The following is a 21,434-nucleotide window of genomic DNA, read 5'->3' as shown; positions in this document are numbered from 1 at the left end:
CACTGTTTACTGCTGCTCCATATGACAAACTGTTGAAACCTGTGTAGGTTAATCTTTATGTAAGCAAAACTGTCAACATTGAATATAAAAATATATGTCAATTCCTAGCTTGTATAGAGTACATAACTACATACAGAAAATTCAGCTACCTCAAGGCCAGCAATGGGGGGGAGGGATAGCTCAGTGGTTTGAGCATTGGCCTGCTAAATCCAGGGTTGTGAGTTTAATCCTTGAGGGGACCACTTGGGGATCTGGGGCAAAATCAGTACTTGGTCCTGCTAGTGAAGGCAGGGGGCTAGACTCAATGACCTTTCAAGGTCCCTTCCAGTTCTAGGAGATGGGATATCTCCATTATTATTTTTTTTAAATGTTTTCACATCCTATTTCATAAACAAATCAAGCTAAAGCAGGCAGAACTATATCAATCCAATCCCAGCATACTCCCTAGACAAAAAGTTGGACTTTATTTCCCAGCCTTTAAATGTAGCCTCCTGCACAGATGGTATGGTTCAGAAAATTGAATACAAATGAAGCTAAAGTTCTATCAGGAAAAGCAATAAAGCCATTTTAAAGCTCGAAAGTAATGAAACAGAAACAACTGTATTAACTAACCATTCATTATTAAAGTAATTATATATACAGAGCACTTAGCATTTTGCCCTGCAATACCAGTCGTAGTAAACAACAAAAAAGAGCCAATGCTAAAATAACTTTTCAGGCAATAAATTACTTGTTATAGAAAGGTATTGTGTTCTATATTTAGCAAAAACACATCAGGCGTAAAGGGCAAAGGCATTCTGATTGGTTGATGTTGACTCACCCTGACCATGGGGAAGAGCAGGGGCATTTGTTGGGGGGAAGTGATAGGAGGTGAAGAGTAAGATACTGCTAAGATGGGTGCATCTGAAGCATCTGCTACTGGCCACTGTCAGTTAGGAAAATGGACTTGATAGACCAGTCTGATCCAGTGTTTCCATGATCCTAAGCCACCCATAGTATGGATAGGAGTCAACATGTATTAATGCAGAGCCTATTTTAGCATACAAAACCATGTGATTTTTATCCTTAAACCCTTTGTATTTCTCTTCTCCATTAGTTGTACCAGATCCATGATTACTTCACATCTGAGAACACAATGATGGGCCTTCCTAGCATCAGCGAAGTTTTAGTGAGGGCATTGACACTATCTATACTGCCAAGCAAAACAACTTACTTAGGGGGACATTTGTTATCCCTAGTTTGATCAGGTTTAATAGGCACTGACAGCACTAAATGATTCAGTGGAAATCATAGAAAGGCAGGAGCTCCAGGCCCACACAATGAACTATTTTTAAATGGAGGAGGGTCTTGGATGCTTCTTAGGATATGAAGTTGCTGTGATTTACTTAATTCAAAGTACACCTCTACCCCGATATAACGCGACCCTATATAACAGGGGTCGGCAACCTTTCAGAAGCGGTGTGCCGAGTCTTCATTTATTCACTCTAATTTAAGATTTCGCGTGCCAGTCATACATTTTAACGTTTTTAGCAGGTCTCTTTCTATAAGTTTGTAATATATAACTGAACTATTGTTGTATGTAAAGTAAACAAGGTTTTTAAAATGTTTAAGAAGCTTCATTTAAAATTAAATTAAAATGCAGAGCCCCCCGGACCGGTGGCCAGGACCCAGGCAGCGTGAGTGCCACTGAAAATCCGCTCGCGTGCCGCCTTCGGCACACATGCCATAGGTTGCCTACCCCTGCCATATAATATGAATTCTGATAGAACGCGGTAAAGCAGCACTCCAGGGGGGCGGGGCTGCACACTCCGGCGGATCAAAGCAAGTTCGATATAACGTGGTTTCACCTATAACACAGTAAGATTTTTTGGCTCCCAAGGACAGCGTTATATTGGGGTAGAGGTGTAGTTCTGAAACGGATCTTCTCAGACATATAATGGACTGAAATTGTATCACTCAAATTTAAAATATTACTTAGCAGAGAAATGCAATAGCCTTCCCCTCTTGTGATTATATATAGCCCTGTGAAGTGTGTATCTTTATTATTATGGCTGAGAGGCATTGAAGCTTTTTGGATCCAAGGATCCTAGGTTCAAATTCCAGCAAAGACAGATAACATTCACACTGAAAAAGCACTTAACCGGTTAAAGAGATTTATTTGCTTCTGCAGTATGGGCCACTACTGAACTGTAAAAGAATTCACCAATTCCTTTCACAAGGAAAATCTTCTAAAAAGACACTGCATGTTCTCCTTGTAGCTAGATTCATTAATAGCATTGAAACTGGGTTCATTTCATGCTACACAAGTTGCTTTCACAAGAACTTTCATTTTGTTGTTTCCCTCCAATGAGTTTGTCTTAGACTTCCTCACAGCTTTAGATAAACACAGGCGGGAACTGTAGGGCCCAAAAATTCAGGGATGTTCCCTGTACAGAATTCCCACTGAAGTTAAGAGAATTCTGTAGGACAAACAGTTCGCATATCAAGTAAACAGCACTGAAATGATACCGCTGGAGTATTCCTTTTGGGTAAGGTTACATTGCCACTTATATGTGATGTCTATCAACTATGTTGTAAATAAAGATATTTGAAAAAATACACTGCATTCTTTTTGAAAACATTAACAAGGGCAAAGCGGTCTAGAATACAATCCACGTTACTTAAAAGTCTGCCTTGAAGATTGCAGTGTACATGATAAACTATCCAGTAATGCATTCTACAGCTCAACAATGAGAATCAAATATTCAAGTAAGCATCAGGCAGCTTTTATCATGATGACTGTCGAGTCTGTCAGTTATAATGAAGCATTACAATAGCATTAAAATATATAACTGCATATAAGAATGTAAAAGTCACCAATAAAGTTAAAAGAAACAGGTGCAAACTGTCAGATTACAGCCCAGCTGGAAAGTCACGATTATCATTTTACCTATGGAATGCTTCATCCATACTGAAGCAAAATCATCAGTGCAGCTGCCACTGCTGCTGATCCAAGGCTGGGGAAACCTAAATATAGGAAACAAAATGGGGGCTGAAGTTTGGGAGTTAAAAAACCAACACAATAAAAAAAGCAAAGGCAGATTGGAAAGACCAAAAATGCAGAAAAAAAAGGGAAAAAGAAAGAAGTTAGGAAGGGGAGAAATATGGGAACAGAGGGAAAGGAAAATATACTTAGATAGATAAATAAATCTAGTGTTAAGGGAACAGAAAGCGAATAAGGGCAAATATCCACAGGATGGGACTCAAGATTCCTCATGAATATATCAGGCTCTGCCCAGTTAAAAAGCCATACTCGCCACCCTCTCTGCAACACTGCTAATCCCTTCCACTGACTCCACTACACCCACCCTGTTCTGGCCCGTTCTGTCATTCCCTGGAAGTTCAAATTCGTGGAGTTCTGATACTGGATTTTCCCCTTCCACATATTTATGAGACATTTGGTTTCAACTGATTTTATCTAGCTCTCCCACAGATCACAAGTGGTTCAAAATGTATACCCAGTAGCAATGCCAGCAACAGCTCCTGTAGATAATAGGCGTTAGGCTGCACCAGCTCAGCAAGCCCCGGAGGCTGCATCCTATGCTCCAGAATCTCATTTTTGTTTAGCTAGGCTGCTCTGTGTTTAGTGGCTGATGAAAGTCAGTCCTCATCTCCTGAGGGATTAGCCTCAAGGTACAAGGATCTGTAAGGTAACTAGATAGCTGTAGAGGCTGGATGTGTTTTGTTGAGTACTAATTCTGTATTTATTGTGTCACAAAACTGAATAAAAAGCCACAGGACATTTGTTGTTACTAGGAGCTACTAGCAAGTGTGCAGCGAGCACATCCAGCCTGGAGGGGTGAGCTGTACACTTTGCAAATTATTTTTAAAGTATTTTACCAGGTATAATGACTCTAATATTTACCAGCCTGGTTCTTCTTCTGCCCTTTCCCTTTCTGCCTCCTGCTCCCTTTGGAGTCCCTACTCCATCCCTATGAATGATTGAAGTGACCCAATGTCTCATTTCTTCCCCCCACCCCCAACCCCAGGACAAGACTGGTCAACAGTCAATCCCAGAAATTTGGAGCCTTACAACAGGACAGCTAAGTGTCTCATTTTATAATCAGCAACTCCCTCTGACTCTTCCCTCCCAGTTGGGGGCACGGTGGGAGAGTCTGAGAAACCATTCCCCCACCCAGTCATATCACCCGGGGGGCACAGACATAATAATGTATCCAGGCCAGAGACACCGAGGGCCCCCCCACCCAGTCACCAAAAAATGAGGGACAGATAGGTGGCACCTGCATCACCACCAGAAGTGGTGCCTGTTCCTATCCATATGCCCCTTCTTCTCTCACCCAGCCCCAGTGTGAAAGATGCCCCATTTTTTTGTTTTGAGAATCTGGTCACCTCCTCCTACTTGCCCTCACCAAAACCTTGGCTCTTTCCCTCCAACGTAGCCTCTGCTGCTTCCATTTCTTTGACTGCCCTGTCCTTCTCTCGCTGTACTGGCCTCCTCTTTCTCTCTGTTTTCCCATTTCCAGCCTGTCCCTCCTTCCCATCTGTGACGGGTTGGATCACAGAAACCCCCTTGGGAGCTGCCACCTGATGTGCCAAGACTACCCCTGCTTCTGTTTTCCCTGCCAGCTCAGGACTCCAGCACCCTGTCTTGCTGAATTAGACACTCTAGTCCCCTTCAGCACAGACCCAGGGTCTGAATCACTTGTCCCAAAGCTGCAAGTTTACCCAAAAACAGCTCACAGGAGTGTGCTTGTCTTTAGCACTCAGATGCCCAACTCCCAATGGGGTCTAAACCCAGATAAATCCGTTTTACCCTGCATAAAGCTTATGCAGAGTAAACTCATAAATTGTTCGCCCTCTATAACACTGATAGAGAGATATGCACAGTTGTTTGCTCCCCCCAGGTATTAATACATACTCTGAGTAAATTACTAAATAAAAAGTGATTTTATTAAATACAGACAGTAGGATTTAAGTGGTTCCAAGTAGTAACAGACAGAACAAAGTAAGTCACAAGCAAAATAAAATAAAATGCGCAAATCTATGCCTAATCAAACTAAATACAGATAATCTCACCCTCAGAGATGCTTCAGTAAGTTTTTCTCAGACTGGACACCTTCCAGGCCTGGGCACAATTCTTTCCCCTGGTACAGCTCTTGTTCCAGCTTAGGTGTTAGCTAGGGGATTCTCCATGATGGCTCCTCCCTCCCTCTGTTCTCTTCCACCCCTTTATATATCTTTTGCATAAGGCGGGAACTCTTTGTCCCTCTGGGTTTTCACCCCCCCTCACTGGAAAAGCACCAGGTTAAAGATGGATTCCAGTTCAGGTGACATGATCACATGTCACTGCAAGACTTCATTACTCACTTGCCAGCACACACATATACAGGAAGACTCACAGGTAAACACAGTCATCTGCAGACAATGGTCCTTGTTAATGGGAGTCATCAAGATTCCAAACCATCATTAATGGCCCACACTTTACATAATTACAATAGGCCCTCAGAGTTATGTTTTATATTTCTAGTTTTAGATACAAGAGTGGTACATTTCTACAAATAGGATGATCACACTCAGTAGATTATGAGCTTTGTAATGATACCTTACAAGAGACCTTTTGCATGAAGCATATCCCAATTACATTACATTCACTTATATTTTTATAAAACCATATAGACTGCACAACGTCACACCATCCCACTTCTTCTCGTTTGTGGTCCAGGCCTTCTGCCTAGCTACCCCTCTTCCCATCTCCATCCTAACTTCTCTTCCTTCCTATTTCCCTGATTTGGATGCCTGGCATGCTCTCTCCCTGACTCTTGCCATGATCCCCTTCCCTCATCCTCACTGACTTCATTTTCTATGCTGATGACCCTTCTAATCCCTCTGGCTCTATATGCCTCTTGTTAACCCGGATTTGCAGCTGAGGACTGATTCCCCCATTCTCCATGACAGTCACTCTCTTGATTGTTCTCTTTCTAGTCTCTCTAAAGTCCCCCTCTCTGATCACCATTTGCTCTCTACCAGCATTGCATATTCTCCCCTCCCCTGTCTAATCACTCTGTCCTTTTCTGATCTCCAGTCCATTAACCTCTCTGACTTTTCTGCTGCTCTCCTTGTCTCAGCTCCAGTGTGTTGATGCCTTGGAATCTACCTTAACTCTCCTCCTGACTGCTACAACTCCTCTACACTCTCCCTTTCCTGAACTATTGTTCTGTGTATTGTCTTTGTTTGCCTTGTTAAACTCAGACTGCAAGCTCTTCACAGCAGGAAACCTGGCTTACTCTATTTATACAGCACTGTGTAAATGTATGGTGCTATATTAGTGCTATTAGACGTTCTGATCTTCCCTACCTCTTTGGTCTGGTGTTCTGAGTCATTTCTGCCTTAAAGAGCAAAGCCTGCTTGATTCAAACATGACTTTCTAGTTAACATTTGTCACAGAATCCCCCTCGTGTGTTAACACGAAATTGGATGCAACTAACACATCCATTGTTGCTCTTATTTACAGTCAGTATTATGCTGCCATAGCAAATAGGAACTCATAAATTGCCCTAAAATGTTATAAGATATTGTACAATTCTGTAGTCCCTGCTCTTCCTATTGTCACTTCTCCACAATGGCATAACACTGCTAAGCACCACAGGGATGTGGCTTAAAATACACACAGAGAGCCAAATGGGTGCATGTGCTACAGTTTCCAGGCAGGTGTAAATGTTGTGGTTTATTAAACTTAAGGAAGAAGATGCCCTTCCAAACAAAAATTAAACAGCAACAATAGAGACCGGGCATTGCGGGGGGATTAAAGAGGAAGGGTTAATGTTCCAAGTAGTAATCAAGGACCATTAATACTAGTCAGTCACTGCTCCCCAGGAATGGCCCTGTACCTAGCTCATTATTGCTATTAAATGGCAATCTGAAGATGAAATATACATGGGGATAGGGATATATTTATCAGTAGGGTAGCTTTAATTGGGATGTGCTGGTACTGGGCTTTTCAAGCTAATTAATTCAATTTTTATTTTTTTCTATCATACCAAGAGAAAGCTTAGCATTTTTTGGGTGTGGATTGTGCTTAATAAGGAAGTTAATAATAAGTGACTTAGCTTCATTCTCCCCCTCATTCAGCTGGACTTTCATTGCGGTTATTCTTCACAATATCAAGGACTACCCTAGACTTTTGTTTCAGACTTACGAACTAGCCTTCACCACAGCAAGCCTGCACTAAAAGGTCTAACTCAATATCTGATTAGTCAAAAATTCCCTTTACCTACTAGTGAGCTACATAAATCTTGACCCAGTTATCCACTTTATCTGCCAAGAAGATTTAAATTATACCAACTCTGCACAAAGCTATGATACCAGTCAACCCCAGCCAGGTAGAGAGTAAAAGTTTACAGCTATTAAATATAGAGAACTGGTGAACTATATTATGAACTCAGGAGAAAAATAATGCTTGTGTCTAGTAGGACTGCAAGTTAGATTGACAAATTGGAATGATTTAGCTACAGTTTTTTAATATAGCAACTTTAAAAAGCTGAAAGTACTGATAGTCCTGGAATAATCAGGTTTAACAGGTTAGAGGTGATATTTGCCACTAGTATTCTTAATACATCATAATCTTCTTTCATGGAATCTGCATTACTGTCATAGTGAACTACAGATTTTAGGTTGATGCTTTTAACACGTTTCTATGGTTACTTTCCAAGGTCACATCATAGAAGCTTGAATAGCAGTTCAGAAAGACAAAAGGCAGTTTGCATCCTTCGCTGTATTAAATAATTTATGAAAGTTAAGGCATTGTCATGGAAAAAATAGAATAGTAAAAAAAAAAAATGGGTCTTAGGTCTGATTTCTCATAGACAGTATAAAGCATTGTGATACAGTATGAAGTCTCCCTAGAAGGCTTCATGAATTAGAACATTTTGACTGTTCATATGGCACAATATACTAAGAAAAAAATTCTGACTTCAGATCCACATGTGCAAATCTATGGGAGCTGCATGGATGAATCTAAGAGCAGAATACATGGCTATAAAATTTTGCCACAGATAGCTTTATCTTATGCAATAGGTGGTGCCTGATTTTTTCGGAAAGTATTTTAAATAGAAAAATGCAAAAATAAACTGCAAAATGTGGAACTGGCATGATAGCCTTTATTCCTTCCATTAGATTTTCATTCAAAGCCATACAGATTTCATATCCATTGTATCTGTCCCCAAAAGATTCCAAATTTAGACTAGTGTAATGACAGCCTGTACACACAATTTTTGAAGTCCTGAGCCTACCGCTACACTAGATCACATTAAAATAAATATTCAAGATACAGTTTATTGGAACTAATTGAAGCATCTGAGGCTTGGAACAATAACACATTAGTCATTTAGCGGTTGTGGTAATATTGCTATGCCTTTCCTGAAGTTTCATTAGATACACACTGCTTCAATACCCTAATCATATGCTCAGTCACAGCACAATCAGTATACTGAGTACTGACAAGCTGTCCCACCATGCCTAACGCTGATAAGGTGTCTGCTCTATGAGTAACCTCAATTATTGACTGTATTTTATGGTCAATCTAACGACCAAATGGTTATCAGTGAACCATCAGGTGCCTGTAATAGGATAGTGACCCTTAGTTGATATGTACCATTACTGCTCATTAGTGAATAATTAGATTCTTTAATCCACGACTCACATGAATTAAAATATGATTGAGTATCCTGAATCTACAAAAAGCCTACTAAGTTTCTAAATATAATGCATACTATTCACTGTCTAGATATTTTATGACCTTGATAAGCAAATGGACTGATGAATAGAATTTTCCTAGTAAATAGCAAAAAACACTATGCATATAAATAAAGAGATTTCTTGCACACTCAAGAGTAGGTAGGCAACAGAAAAATAATGAGTCTGATTCAGTGCTGTCTTACTCCATTTTTATTAACTTAAATGGAGTTACCCCAGAATAAAATTAGAATATATTGGTGAATTGGGCCCTATTGGCAAAACTTTCAAAAAGTGCCTAAATTATTTGGGAGCCTAGAATTTTACCCTATCTCACTATGAATTGATTCAGTAACCCAAGTAAACACAGTAATTAAAAAGATATTTGATAAAACAAAAATGGTAGTATGGGTGTTAAGACGTTGCAACGATAGTTAATTATCCTACTTTCAATGGAAGTCATTTTGCAAATGCAAACATGATTAATTGGCACATATACAAGCATCTTGCAAAAGCTCTTAGCAGTGTAAGAGACATATATTATGCAAGAAAGAACACCTCTCATAAGCTAATTTGGGAGGAAGAAAAGAAGAAGGGCTATTCCAAAATCTACTAAGATAAAGATTTAGGAAGGGTTACTTAATATATTGTTGTTCCTCCTCCCATCATGTGATCCAGCTTCTTACACTAAGATTTTAAATCCCTCTGATTCTTCAGTAAACATCCTGCCAGTGCTCAAATCTTACTTCAGTCTTGTCTTTCTGTGTCAAGGCCAGCCACAGATGGCTTCATTGAGTAGAATTCCTACCGAGAAACACAGGCATCACCACCACAACTGTCACAAGTCACAAACAGGCCGAAGTCACAGATTAATGGTGATTGCTTCAGTTTTTAGGGGGCTTGATTTTTCTCTCTCAGGGGAGTGGTGTTTTCCCTTTTGGTAACTAGGCAATTAACCTCTCCCCCCCCGTGCACTCTCATTCCTAACCTCCTCCTCCTCTCCCTTTTTCCTTCGTGCTCTTGGAAATTACAGTGCTCCCTCTCTCTGAGGTGTTCAGTCAACAAAAGTTTTACATCTTATAACAGCCTTATATGGTACCCCCACAAGAAACAAGTGCCCTGACCGCAGCGACAGCAGAACTGGGCCCACTTAGTGGTACTGTAACTATAAAGAGTTTCATTTGGTAAGAACAAAGCTCTTCATATCACTTTCTTGGGGGGGAGGGAGGGGAGAAGAAGCCAGGCAATGGTTATAAAATTCAAACTGCTAAAGCTAGGCAGAGTTCAATTCCATGACAGTTCTACAAATACTAGACTTCAGATCTGCTCCACTGTACTTTTCTTAAATCTGATCAATATGGGACAAAATTCTACTCCTCTTATACCAGGAGCCTCTTCTCTGAAGTGAGAACAGAAGTTGGCTCTGTATCTGTACTTTTTATTTTATTTTATTTTATTAAAGGAAAGCCTTCTTGCTCCGCCAGTTCCCTGCTGGAGATCTGTTATTTCTGCCAAACCTTGTGGTCCTTACTCGGGTAACACTCCCATTGATTACAGACTGCAAGTTCAGACAGTTTGTTTATATTAGAAAGACAAGGTGGGTGAGGTAATATCTTTTTTGGACTAGCTTCTATTGGTGTGAGAGACAAGCTTTCGAGCTTACACAGAGCTCTTCTTCAGGTCTGAATGTGACAGAGTCCAATATTGGTCAAAACGTTTTTCTGGTAATGCAGCAAGGGACGAGGGAAGATTAAAACAGACAGTCTGCTGACACACTTGCATCCACTATTTTTAATATTTGGTTTTGATTTTGGATGCTGAGCACTTCCACTTCAGAGACTTTTGCATTTCAAGCTGATGAATAAAATATCAAAATAAATAAAAAGCAAAACACATAATTAAGCTTGAAGTTGAGCAAACAGGTAAAATGAAAAAGAGCTCTTTACTCAATATGCAGATTCAGATTGCATATGTATTAACCAAATAAATGCATTCTGTACAAGGGCTACTTAAATTATCTTCATTTGGAATCATGCATATATTGTATACCCAGAAAAATATTTTGCTACAGAACTTAATTATTTTTCCCCACCTGAAGCCATGTTCTCCTGTTTACTATCTTCAGAGCAACTAATTGTGAACTTACAAATATAGGCTTACAATTTTGGGTAAGGAACAAACATAAGCAAATAAACACAGTACAGATGCCTCCCCCCCCCCCCCCCCCCCCCCCCCCCAAAGGCAAAGAAAAAAAAGGGGAGAGAGCAACACTCAGCAAAGATGCAGATGTTAATGTCAGCAGAGATGCCAGAAGGTTGGAGCGGGCTGTAAATCCATGAACCAACCAGACACTGCCCAAACATGCCTGCATACCTCTAGTTGGCCTTCCTGAGGTAAATGTTGTTTCCCTAAGAACAATAATACTGAGCCTGATCCTGGAAATATTTATTCGTGTGAGAAATCCCATTAAAGTGAATGGTACTACTCACCTCAGTAAAGGTAGGCTCATTATTTGAGGCTTTATTGTGTTCCAAAGTAATTTAAACTACATCTGCAATATGCTAAAATTTAGCTTCCAGGCATACTTTTATTGATCTACTTTATTTCTATGACTAAGAGAAAGGGTCTTCTCCCAAAACTAAACAAAAAGGACTCGACTGAAAAATTCCAACTGTCAGGAGAGCTGGTCAAAAAGAAGGAAAACGATATTGCACAAACCCACAAATTATTATTAATAATCATATTTATTACAGTTGTTTCTAGGAACCAACCATGAACAGGGCCCCGTTGCATGAGGCACCATACAAACACAGGGTAGTAGACAGTCCCTGCCCTAAAATGCTTACAATCTAAATAGGCAAGACAGACAAGGTAGGGGAAAGCAGAACATACAAGCAGAGTGAACAATGCGATGGCAGCAAACAACATGTTGGTGCCATTATTCCTCTCTGTTTTATTGAGGGGAGAATGGTGTTTAGTTGAGAGGGGGATTAGCTAAACACAAAGACAACAGAAGGGAGAGGGGACATAAAAGGGAGTAAAGGGAATAGGGGAGGAAGCTGGAGGGTATGAAAGGCAAGTATAGAATGAGGCGAAAAGACTGAGGGAGGAGGTGGGTGGAGGTTAGAGCAAACAGCCAATCAGCACCAGGTGTCTGACCAAAAGTATAAAAAATACTCCAATAACATCAATAGCCAGTAGTCGCTGATTAAGCTGCTTCTGCAGGTGCTCAGGCCAGCTTCAATCTCTGCCTGGCTTACTTTCCTAAACAATACATGGCTGGGTGATTTGAGGCTGGTGCTGCATGAGTCCTAACCTCCAAAAGGCTACCCAGTTCTGGGACCAAGGAGTGCTGTAAGGAAGAGGCGGCCCTGGGAATCAGTACCTGCTTCTGAAGTTGTTTCTGATTCACAGGTTTGAAATTAAACCATTTTCCATTTGGGGGGAAATTTTCTGCAATATTTTAGCCTACATTTTTATAAAAATCATATTTCAAGTTGTTTTTAAACATTTTTGTTTGCTGAAAACCTGGTTATCAGTAAGAGAATGAAAGTTTTTGTATATGAAAAAGTTCTAAAATAATTTCAATAAAACCTCACAGCAAATTTTGATAACTGATAATTTTTCAAGAAGTTTCATTTTTGATAAAAGTCATTACAAAAGAAAATTCTGCAAAAATATTTCAACTAGCTCTGTTATTTAGTTAACAATTGAACAGAAGACATTTTCCTAAGGAATAATGATAGGGAACACGCACCATGACTAATAGATTTTCAAATGTTTTAGCCAGAATTTAAGTGCTAAATCTGTAAAATTTTGATTCAGTGGAAACAAAGATGGATTCATAGAAAGCATTTAGAGCTTGATCCAAAACCCAATGAGGTCAATGGAAGTTTTTCCATTGACTTCAACATATTTTGCATCATGCCCATAAAAATCATTACAGAAGAAACCAGGGTTAAAAAAAAACCCTCTTAAAGAAAAGGCAATTTATCTGGCCAGTTACTTCCCCCGCCCCCTATGATTTCAGATATCTGAGACTGAATAAGAATTTTCTCCCTCACAGTCCTACTTTCCTGTCTTCTGGAGTTTGCAGTGAAGTTATCACATTGTACTTGCATAAGACTGTGTACATACAAACTTGCACTGAAATAAATCCAAAGCAACTTGAACTAAATCAAAGTAAGAGTGCCCACACACCGAATTTGCATAACAAAAGGTGTGAATTACACCCTAATGCAGTTATTTTGTGTGTAGAGCAGCATATTATCTGTAGTCATAATAGGACATAAATTCAGACTAGTATTTGTCTTTAAATAGGATCATGGAAGAAGAGAAGTGTGACAAGTTGCCCGCCCACTCCAGGGTACCACCTGATGTACTGGGGTCCCAGTGAGCCCGCCCATTCCACCACCCTGGGCTCTCTCACCCTGTCCTGTTGTGCCAGGCTCTCAAGCCTCCTCTAGCACACATGCAGGTAGGGACACACCCAGCTCCAAAGGCTTACAGAAATCAGCTGTGTGTGGGAAGACTCAGATCGGGGATTGCCCAGCACTCAAGTGCACACTTCCTTTGGGGTGGAAAACCAAAATTATATTGTCTTGTGCTGGATAGAGATCTATACAGCGTAGGCTCATGAAATCCGCTCCCTTCCTCACAGCTTTTCCCCTCCCTGTCCCCCACCCCAGTTATGAATTACACAAACTGGTTTTGGAATAAACCAAAAACAAGTTTATTAACTACAAAAGGTAGATTTTAAATGATCATAAGGGATAGCAAACAGAACAAAGCAGATTACTGAGCAAATAAAACAAAACATGCAACCAAAACTTAATAAATTAAATTCATTGGTTAATAGTAGCAAATTCTCATCCTAAATTTTGTTTTATGCAGGTTGCAGAGTTTCTTGAAGGTAAACTGCACTGTTTACAGCTTAAATCTCCAGGTATTCCTTTCACAGGCTAGACCTTGATCGCCTGGGCTCAACCCCTGCTCCCCTCAGTTTAGCTCCTTTGTTTCTTCAGGTGTTTTCAGCAGTCTTTCTTCTTGGGCGGGGAGGCAGTGGAGAAGAACCTAGATTAACTCACTCCCCAGCCTTAAATAGGATTTGAATATGGCGGGAATCCTTTGTTTCCCAGTTTGACCCCCGCCCCCTCTTAATGGAAAAACACTAGAAGTCCAGGATGGTGTCCAATACCAGGTGACATGATCACATGACCCTGCAGCATCCCAGGAAGGAGGGAGATTAGTATCTTCAAAGTCCTATTGTTCTCCCTAATGGCCCATTCCCGGCTGATTGCATACTGTCTGGTGGGCATTCCCCAGGTGAAAACACAGTTGTAATTGTTATATAGTCAATATTTCTAACTTCAGATACAGAAATGATACACGCGTACAAATAGGATAATCACATCCAGTAAATCATAACCTTTCCAATGATATCTCACATGACCCATCTTCCATAAAACATCTTAGTTATGCCATTTTCATATCATAGCAATATTTCTAAGAAGAATATGCGGCGTAATGTCACAAGAAGTTGGCCTGGAAAGAAGCAAAGGCTTCATTTAAACTCAAATACATCAGAAAATCTGGCCAAAAGATATTGAAAGCAGAAAAGAAAGGATGTTCTATATGCATTATATTAACAAGTTTTCCCAGCATGAAAATTTCTTAATACTATTTGAACACTTGAACATTTGAACACACTGAACTTTCCCAACAGAATGTTACAAATTGAGTTTCGTATAGAAAAGAAATTGAAAAGCACGGATGAGTCCCTAAAAGGGTTTTTTGGTTTTTTTGTGTGGGTTTTTTTTTTAGAATTTACCATCTGCTCAATAGTTTTCCATTTAACCAACATTAGCAATTATAGCACCAGCATTTTCACCAATATAGTTCAGTAACCATTTTCATAATGGACCCCTACTGTGAGAACTCTGCCACTTGGTCCTAACAATTTATTAGAGGCTATACCTTGAAATTCAAGCTTTTCACCTGAGAGCCTATTTTTGTTACCATTTACAAGGGAAAAAATGCTATCCACATGCGCATGTTATATTACTGCAGCAGTTTTCAAACTGTGGGTCGGGACCCCAAAGTGGGTCGCAACCCTGTTTTAATGGGGTCACCAGGGCTGGCGTTAGATATGCTGGGGACTGGGGCTGAAGCCAAAGTCCGAGCCCCGCCGTCCAGGGATGAAGCTGAAGCTTCATAAGTAGCAGAGTTCAGGCTTTGGCTTCAGCCATGGGCTGCAGAGCTCAGGTTACAGCCCCCCGCCCAGGGCTGAAGCCCTCAAGCTTCGGCTTTGGCCCCACTGCCATGCTTCAATCCCCCTTCCCAGGGTCATGTAGTAATTTTTGTTGTCAGAAGGGGGTTGCGGTGCAATGAAGTTTGAGAACCCTGTGTTACTGTATAACAACCTAAATAAAAAGTGGTTTTCATTTTTCCCAAATAATCTCAAATGTCAAAATACAGACTTACCCTTTGGGGTAGATGGGGGGGAAAAATAGCTCAAACATGGATGCATGTTAATATAGTACCACTATGAACAACGTTTTCATAAGCAATATGAGCATGTGGAATGAAGGGTTTGCTCCTTTGGTTATACACACACATACCATCTTGTAGATACATAGTTTCTAAGGCCAGAAGGGACCAATATGATCATCTAGTTTGACTCCCTGCATAGCACAGGCCAGAGAACTACCCCAAAACAATTCTTAGATCAGCTACTGGATGTGCATGAACAAGAACAACGTCTGATTTTACTATTGTCCATGTCAGCATTTTGGATAACACAACTCAGTTCTTCAGGCACTCGTACAAAAGCTGGATTGGCATAAAGAGAGACAGCCTTGGCTTCAGTCCCATTAAAAATCCACAAAGTTTTAGTACTTCTTTTGAGGGGGTTCTGAAAATGTATGTCAATTGTGTGTGCACAAAACATTGATGACTAAACAAATTATAATAGAGGTAGATGATGTTCAAGCTTCTCTTCTCTGTTCTGCCAGTACAGAGCAGCAAAACCCCTGCTCAAAGGAAGCCTATCATGTGGTGGATTTGTTATATGTAACTATACCTGCTAGGTCTCCAGAAATAAAAACATGACCTCAGCAATGGTGCAAGGCCAGTGTCCGGAGAGGATGGTTACCTCCCTTCTCAGCAATTGCCACCATACGCTAACATGAACTGTTATTCATAGTGGAAACTTCAGTTTATAACCATGTAACATCCATTAGCAATTATATAAATTGTAAAGATCAACACTACCTTATGAAGAATGAAGCCGCAGCTGAAGTACCAGCAGAGGCCCCAGCAGGAGCGACCAAACTCTGCGAGGTCAGTGAGCCGCCTGTTCCAGTTTGGTCACAGTTGTTCTGCCCTGAGGCGACGTGAACGTTAGGACCTTCCCGTCCACCCTCTGTTGCCGTTTCTGCCTGAAGAAAAATTTTAAAAGATACATATGCGGATGTATACATATGAACATAGATTAAATGTATGACAGCCTGAATTTTAAGGTAGTGCTTCTAAATCGCATCCTTGCAGCCTGTGCTTAAAACATAGTGACAGCAAGGAAAAAGTAATAAAGGTGGACATGCATGCCATAGAGGGCCCTGCAGTGGAGAAGGTTAAAACCAGACCACAGCAGACAAGCAGAGTAATATGGAGACCCTTTGTTCTGGTAATGCACAGTTAAACAGTTTGACAAGCATGAAGAAATGAAAAACGATAAGCAGAACCCTTTTGTTTTACAGTGTTATTTTGCGGCTGGCAGAACTGTTTATCTGGTTCAGTTATAACTGTCAGGAATTATTTCTCAGTGGCACATCAACTATGAGACCTATCTGTTTAAAAGGAGCTAAACAAACAAACAATCATATTTGTAACTTGTTTCCACATGAGCAGCCACGAGAAACAAGTAAAAACATCGATTTTTTTAAATAAAAAAACCTATATAAGCCACTGCTCTGCTGTTTTTCCATCATCAGCAGCACAAGTATGTTACATTTCTGTCTCCTGCAAATGGTATCTGTGCAAAGAACAAGAGTGCCTGGGGATTAATCATTTTCAGTGTAATGTCCCAAATCAGTGGTGTTTGAGGGAGTTTTTGGTTTGTTTGGGGTTTTGTTTTTTGTTTTTGCCCAAAATATCATAGAAATCTGAATTCTGAAACAGTGTCATGCAAGTATCCTGACATGTAGGCCTATTAACTCTTCCATTGCCAAGTTTCATTAAGTTAGTTGTGATGTCCATGGCAGTCTGCAAAAATACACAACCACAGGGCTGGAAAAGTGTCCTTTTTGGGGAGAACACGCTGTATGTCCAAGAGTACAAAAGGCTTAATTAAAGAAGACACCAAAATAAATATTTGTCAGAAGAGTTAATTGCTTCATGTATGATAATATAGGATGTATCTGTCATTTGAAATACTACTCTGACATTTACAACTAATTAGCTAAAATAAATTCAGAAAAAGGAGACAGCCTTGTAATGCAGCACAAATGCAATTAAATACTCCCTGGGATGCCACCAAATGTTAAATTCTAGGCCACCACAGATCAAGTTTTAGAACTATCTGCTACACAGACATGATAGTGCGTCCACACTTACATTCAACACCTCAGCTTTATCACACTCTGAAAAATCCAAACTGAGCTTCTCTCATCAGAGTGGGAGGGGCAAAATTCTTCAGATGTCAAGCAACTCCTTTCCAGTCAGTCACTTCACACCTGAAGTGCTGCATGCAGTTTCATTGAGGGCCCAATTTTCAAAAGTGCTAAATCCATCTTGATAGGTTCTGGGCACCCGCTATTCCCACTGAAGTCTAAGGATCCAACGCTTACAGAGTTTGGGTGGAGGGGTTTGTTAAGTAGTTGATGCTTTTCCTCATAACAATTCACTGAAAACATTTTTATAGACTGATTTAGGAAACTTGAGTCCAAGAAAGAATCTGCCTGAAGGCAATCCATAAACTCCATGTAGACCCTTTATTACTACAAATTATAATTACAGGGCCAAAGCCTGGTCCCCATTGAATTTCACAGAAATTTCTTCATGGAGTTCTATAGAACTAGGGTTTACACAACAGTGTTTTGTAGCTAGCAGGAGAATCGTACATTTAAGTTACAAATTATTACAGAAGCAGCAAAGATTTATGAACTACTGGATTTTCTGCGCAGCCACTTCTTAATCTAAAGCTAAAAGTGAAATCTGCACCACTAACATGATACTTCATGGAATTTCAAGACAACAGATAACAGAGATTTATGATGACTCAGTGGAATCTGTTGACTGGATAACCTTTTTTTGCACAACATTTCTAGTCTTACAGTAGGTCGCATCTCTTAACAGCTATTCATTTAATACAGTTCTATTGCTGAATGAGATATTTTTATGTCTAGTATGCATATAATGAAAGTGGATTTCTCATTCCTTCTTTGAAGCTATTATAGCATGTGGCCCTATACAGATAATGGGCAACAATGCAGATATATACCCACCAGCTCAAAATCCACAGGCCTAAATTTCCAAAACTGCCTAGTGATTTTGGACACTTCAATTTTTTGAGTCCCCAACTTGAGAGGCCTTACTGGGGCCTGATTTTCAGAGGGTAGATGCTCAATACTTTCTGAACATCAGTCCCCCCAAGGGATCTCCAGATCAGCACACAAAAGTTGCAGTGACCAAAGGGTCGCTTTTGAAAAATTTAGCCTGCAGTTTCCTAGTAAGTGAAATGATTTTACTCTTTGCTCTTAGAGAGAGATTTAAACCAACTAACGACAGGTGGGACTCAAAGGAGAGTGCATTGATTCTCGGAAAGGAAAAAAAAATGAGAACGAGGCATGCACGATAAATTAATCAGTGAAATAATGTATTTAAAGACAATCCATACCTTTCCATTAAGTCTTTAATTACTCAATTAGTATTCTTAAACTCAGAGGTAACATCAGTTTTGCCATATATTGACAGAGAAAAACAAAACGGTTCTTCAAAGCTTAGGATTCATTTCAAATAGTGTTTGCACCACCCTGAGTGAGCATGCCCCCTTGTAGAGTCCCAGAGCTCAGGCTCCAGCCCAAGCCGGAACGTCTACACTGCAATTTTACAGCCCCATAGCCCGAGCGCAAGTCAGCTGACATGGACCAGCTGCAGGTGTTTAACTGCAGTATAGACATACCCTGAGTGACTTAGGAGCCTAAATTCCATTGACTTTCAATTAGACTTAGGAGCCTAAGTCCCTAAGTCAGTTTGAGTATAAATCCCAGCCTAAGTGCCTAAACCCCTTTTGAAAATGAAACAGGCTCCTAAATCAGATAGACATGGTGAGGCTGAGCACAACAATGCCTAAATACCTTTAGAAATTTGGGCCTTAGGCTCTTTTTAAAATGTTACCTTAAGGGCCAGATTCACTGCCCGTTGATATCTGTGAAAAGACTCCCACCTAAATTAACAGGCATTGGATCAGGCCCTAAAAGTGCTTTATTAGTGTTAGAGAATAGTAAGCACTACTAGTGTTTGGCACGAGAAGTGGTCTGCTCCTGAAGGGCTGATTCTAATTAGGGATTGACTTCCCATTCCTTGGCTCTGCTGATGGGTCACAGGAGACCAGAACTGATTGCAATGAGTGCTTCATGCAGGGGCAGGCTCAGCATCCGCACAGCAGGGAATGCTCCCAACAAAGATGGACACTCACAACCGCCCAGGGAGCCTTTTAGAGAGAATGTTTTCTAACTAGGTGTGAAGCAAAGAGGGAGGGAGGGAAGGGACAGAAAGGGATGGTGGCAATATGATTGGGAGAAAGAGGCAGAGAGAGGTAAGAGGGGAGGAAGGGTTAGGGAAGGCAGGGAACAGGAATGTGTTTGGTGTCTACAGTCCTGCTAGCAAAGAAATTCTCTAGGCCATTCTCTGATAAGCAAGTAGAGAGGCAAAAATGGAGCGTGGGAGGAGAGAGAAGCCAGAGATGAAAGAGGAAAGAGAGAAAAGCAGAAAAGAAACAGCGAGCATGAGGAAAGGTAGACTGATGCACAAGTAAGTTCTGCCAGTGCCAGCCATCAGAGAAAAGAAGTGCTGCTGATTCAAGGAATGCCAATTCAGGCATTAGGAAATCGAGCAGGTCCGAGTCACTCGCCCTGAGGTAGGAAAATTAAAAACAAAAAACTTGGGGAACCTCCCATTCACTGCAATTTGTCACAAATAACAATTTCAGACTAATTTCAACTATGGGCCCTGAAGGATTAAAGCAAGATAATGAAAGGAGGGGCTGCTTTTAAATCGTGAGCATTACCTCATCCACAGTGCTCTTCTGAAGGATGTATTTTGAAAATATCATTTTCCAGGGGAATGGGAGCAGGTTTGTTGATTGTTGGGGCCTTTTTTTAAACTACACAAGTCTGCACAAGGAGATGACTTCAATAGGCTGCTGAAAGGGAACTGTGCCTTCGCTGTTTACTAAATTTTCATAAATCATTCATGATCAAGTGCAGAAATCACAACCTTGTCATTATAATGTGTTACTGGCTGCACTGAATATTTTAACTGCCATAGGCTGCTGCTCCACAAGATTAATGGTTCTTTATAAAAAAATAAAAACCTTAACCCTTTGGAAACTGAATAATCCCCAAGGGAGAGATTTCCACAACTGCTCAGCACTGGATTTAACTCCACTCCCTCTATAAGTCACACACGCATTGACTTCAATGAAAGCAGAAGTAGGCCAACACTTTTGAAAAATCTTACCCCATGTGTTTTACACTTCAGGACTGGCTGCCATTCAGGGATTTTGTAGGCATCTCTAGAAGGTGCTGTAGCAGGGGAGAAAGCTGGCCAGTGGCTGGAGCAACCAGGTTGGGACTCCTGACCTAACCTGCCCTCTCGCTGTGGGGAACCTCTCTTGGCCTGTGCAAGACCTGCTAGATCCCAGGGCCAGTCATGAGGACATGCAAACAGCAGAGTCACAAACAGTGCTCTTTGGCCATGGTACTCCTGTTGGAAGTCAAATTTTTTGAGCTGCGAATAGTGGCAATACATTTTGTTTTTTGTATTAGAAGACTGAAATACGACAGCGATGGGAGCCTTAAGGAGAGTATGGGGTGAGCATCAGGAACCTGGGAGCCTGGAGAGGTGAAGAAACTGAGGCACCCTAGCAATTCTTGCATAGCCTCTCAGTGTTGTGCTTGTACATTCTTACAAATCCCACCCCATCTCTCACCCCAGTTAGCAGCAGAGGAGAGTTGGGATGGAGCTGCTGTGAGGGTTTCTATCGATCTGAGGTATTCATAGGGTACCAATCATAGTAATAGCCAGATATCAATCACTACAATAAGGAGTTTTAAAAAGACTAATTCAAAATTGATGGCTCATACTCCAGCTACTTGTCTTCTTTAATGTGTTTGAAAAAAGTCCTTGTAATTCTTTACACGACACCAGAGAGCAGGCTGGTTTAAGGGCATAACAGGCAGTTCCACTGAGGCAGAGGTAAAGGTTTTGCAGCAGGTCTGTTGAAGCAGGTGGAAGATGGGGCACCCAGGAGCATGAGTCCATCCAACATAGATGGGGAAAGAACTAGCAAAGAGATGTCTAAATGGGCAGGCCAGGAGGCAACCAGAATCAAGTGGGGAGGGATTAGCAAGCGACAGGGCCAGCTCCAGGCACCAGCTTAACAAGCAGGTTCTTGGGGCGGCCAAGGGAGAGGGGCGGCACCT

At 40.9% G+C, this 21,434-nt stretch overlaps 1 protein-coding gene across 1 annotated transcript in view; it reads right to left on the bottom strand.

The window, feature by feature from the left end:
* Positions 1 to 21,434, bottom strand: part of KIF26A (kinesin family member 26A) — a 131,448-nt gene that overhangs the window by 49,071 nt on the left and 60,943 nt on the right. The window contains exon 4 of the mRNA XM_024217175.3: positions 16,003 to 16,169. Coding sequence (XP_024072943.2) covers positions 16,003 to 16,169 — 167 coding nt within the window. The remainder of the gene's footprint in view (positions 1 to 16,002; positions 16,170 to 21,434) is intronic.

This window comes from Terrapene carolina, unplaced genomic scaffold (genome assembly GCF_002925995.2).
Source record: "Terrapene carolina triunguis isolate 2854851 unplaced genomic scaffold, T_m_triunguis-2.0 Scaffold189, whole genome shotgun sequence".
Lineage (NCBI taxonomy): Eukaryota > Metazoa > Chordata > Testudines > Emydidae > Terrapene > Terrapene triunguis.
The sequence above is the reverse complement of the archived record's forward strand: the minus strand, read 5'-3'. Positions and strand labels throughout refer to the sequence as shown.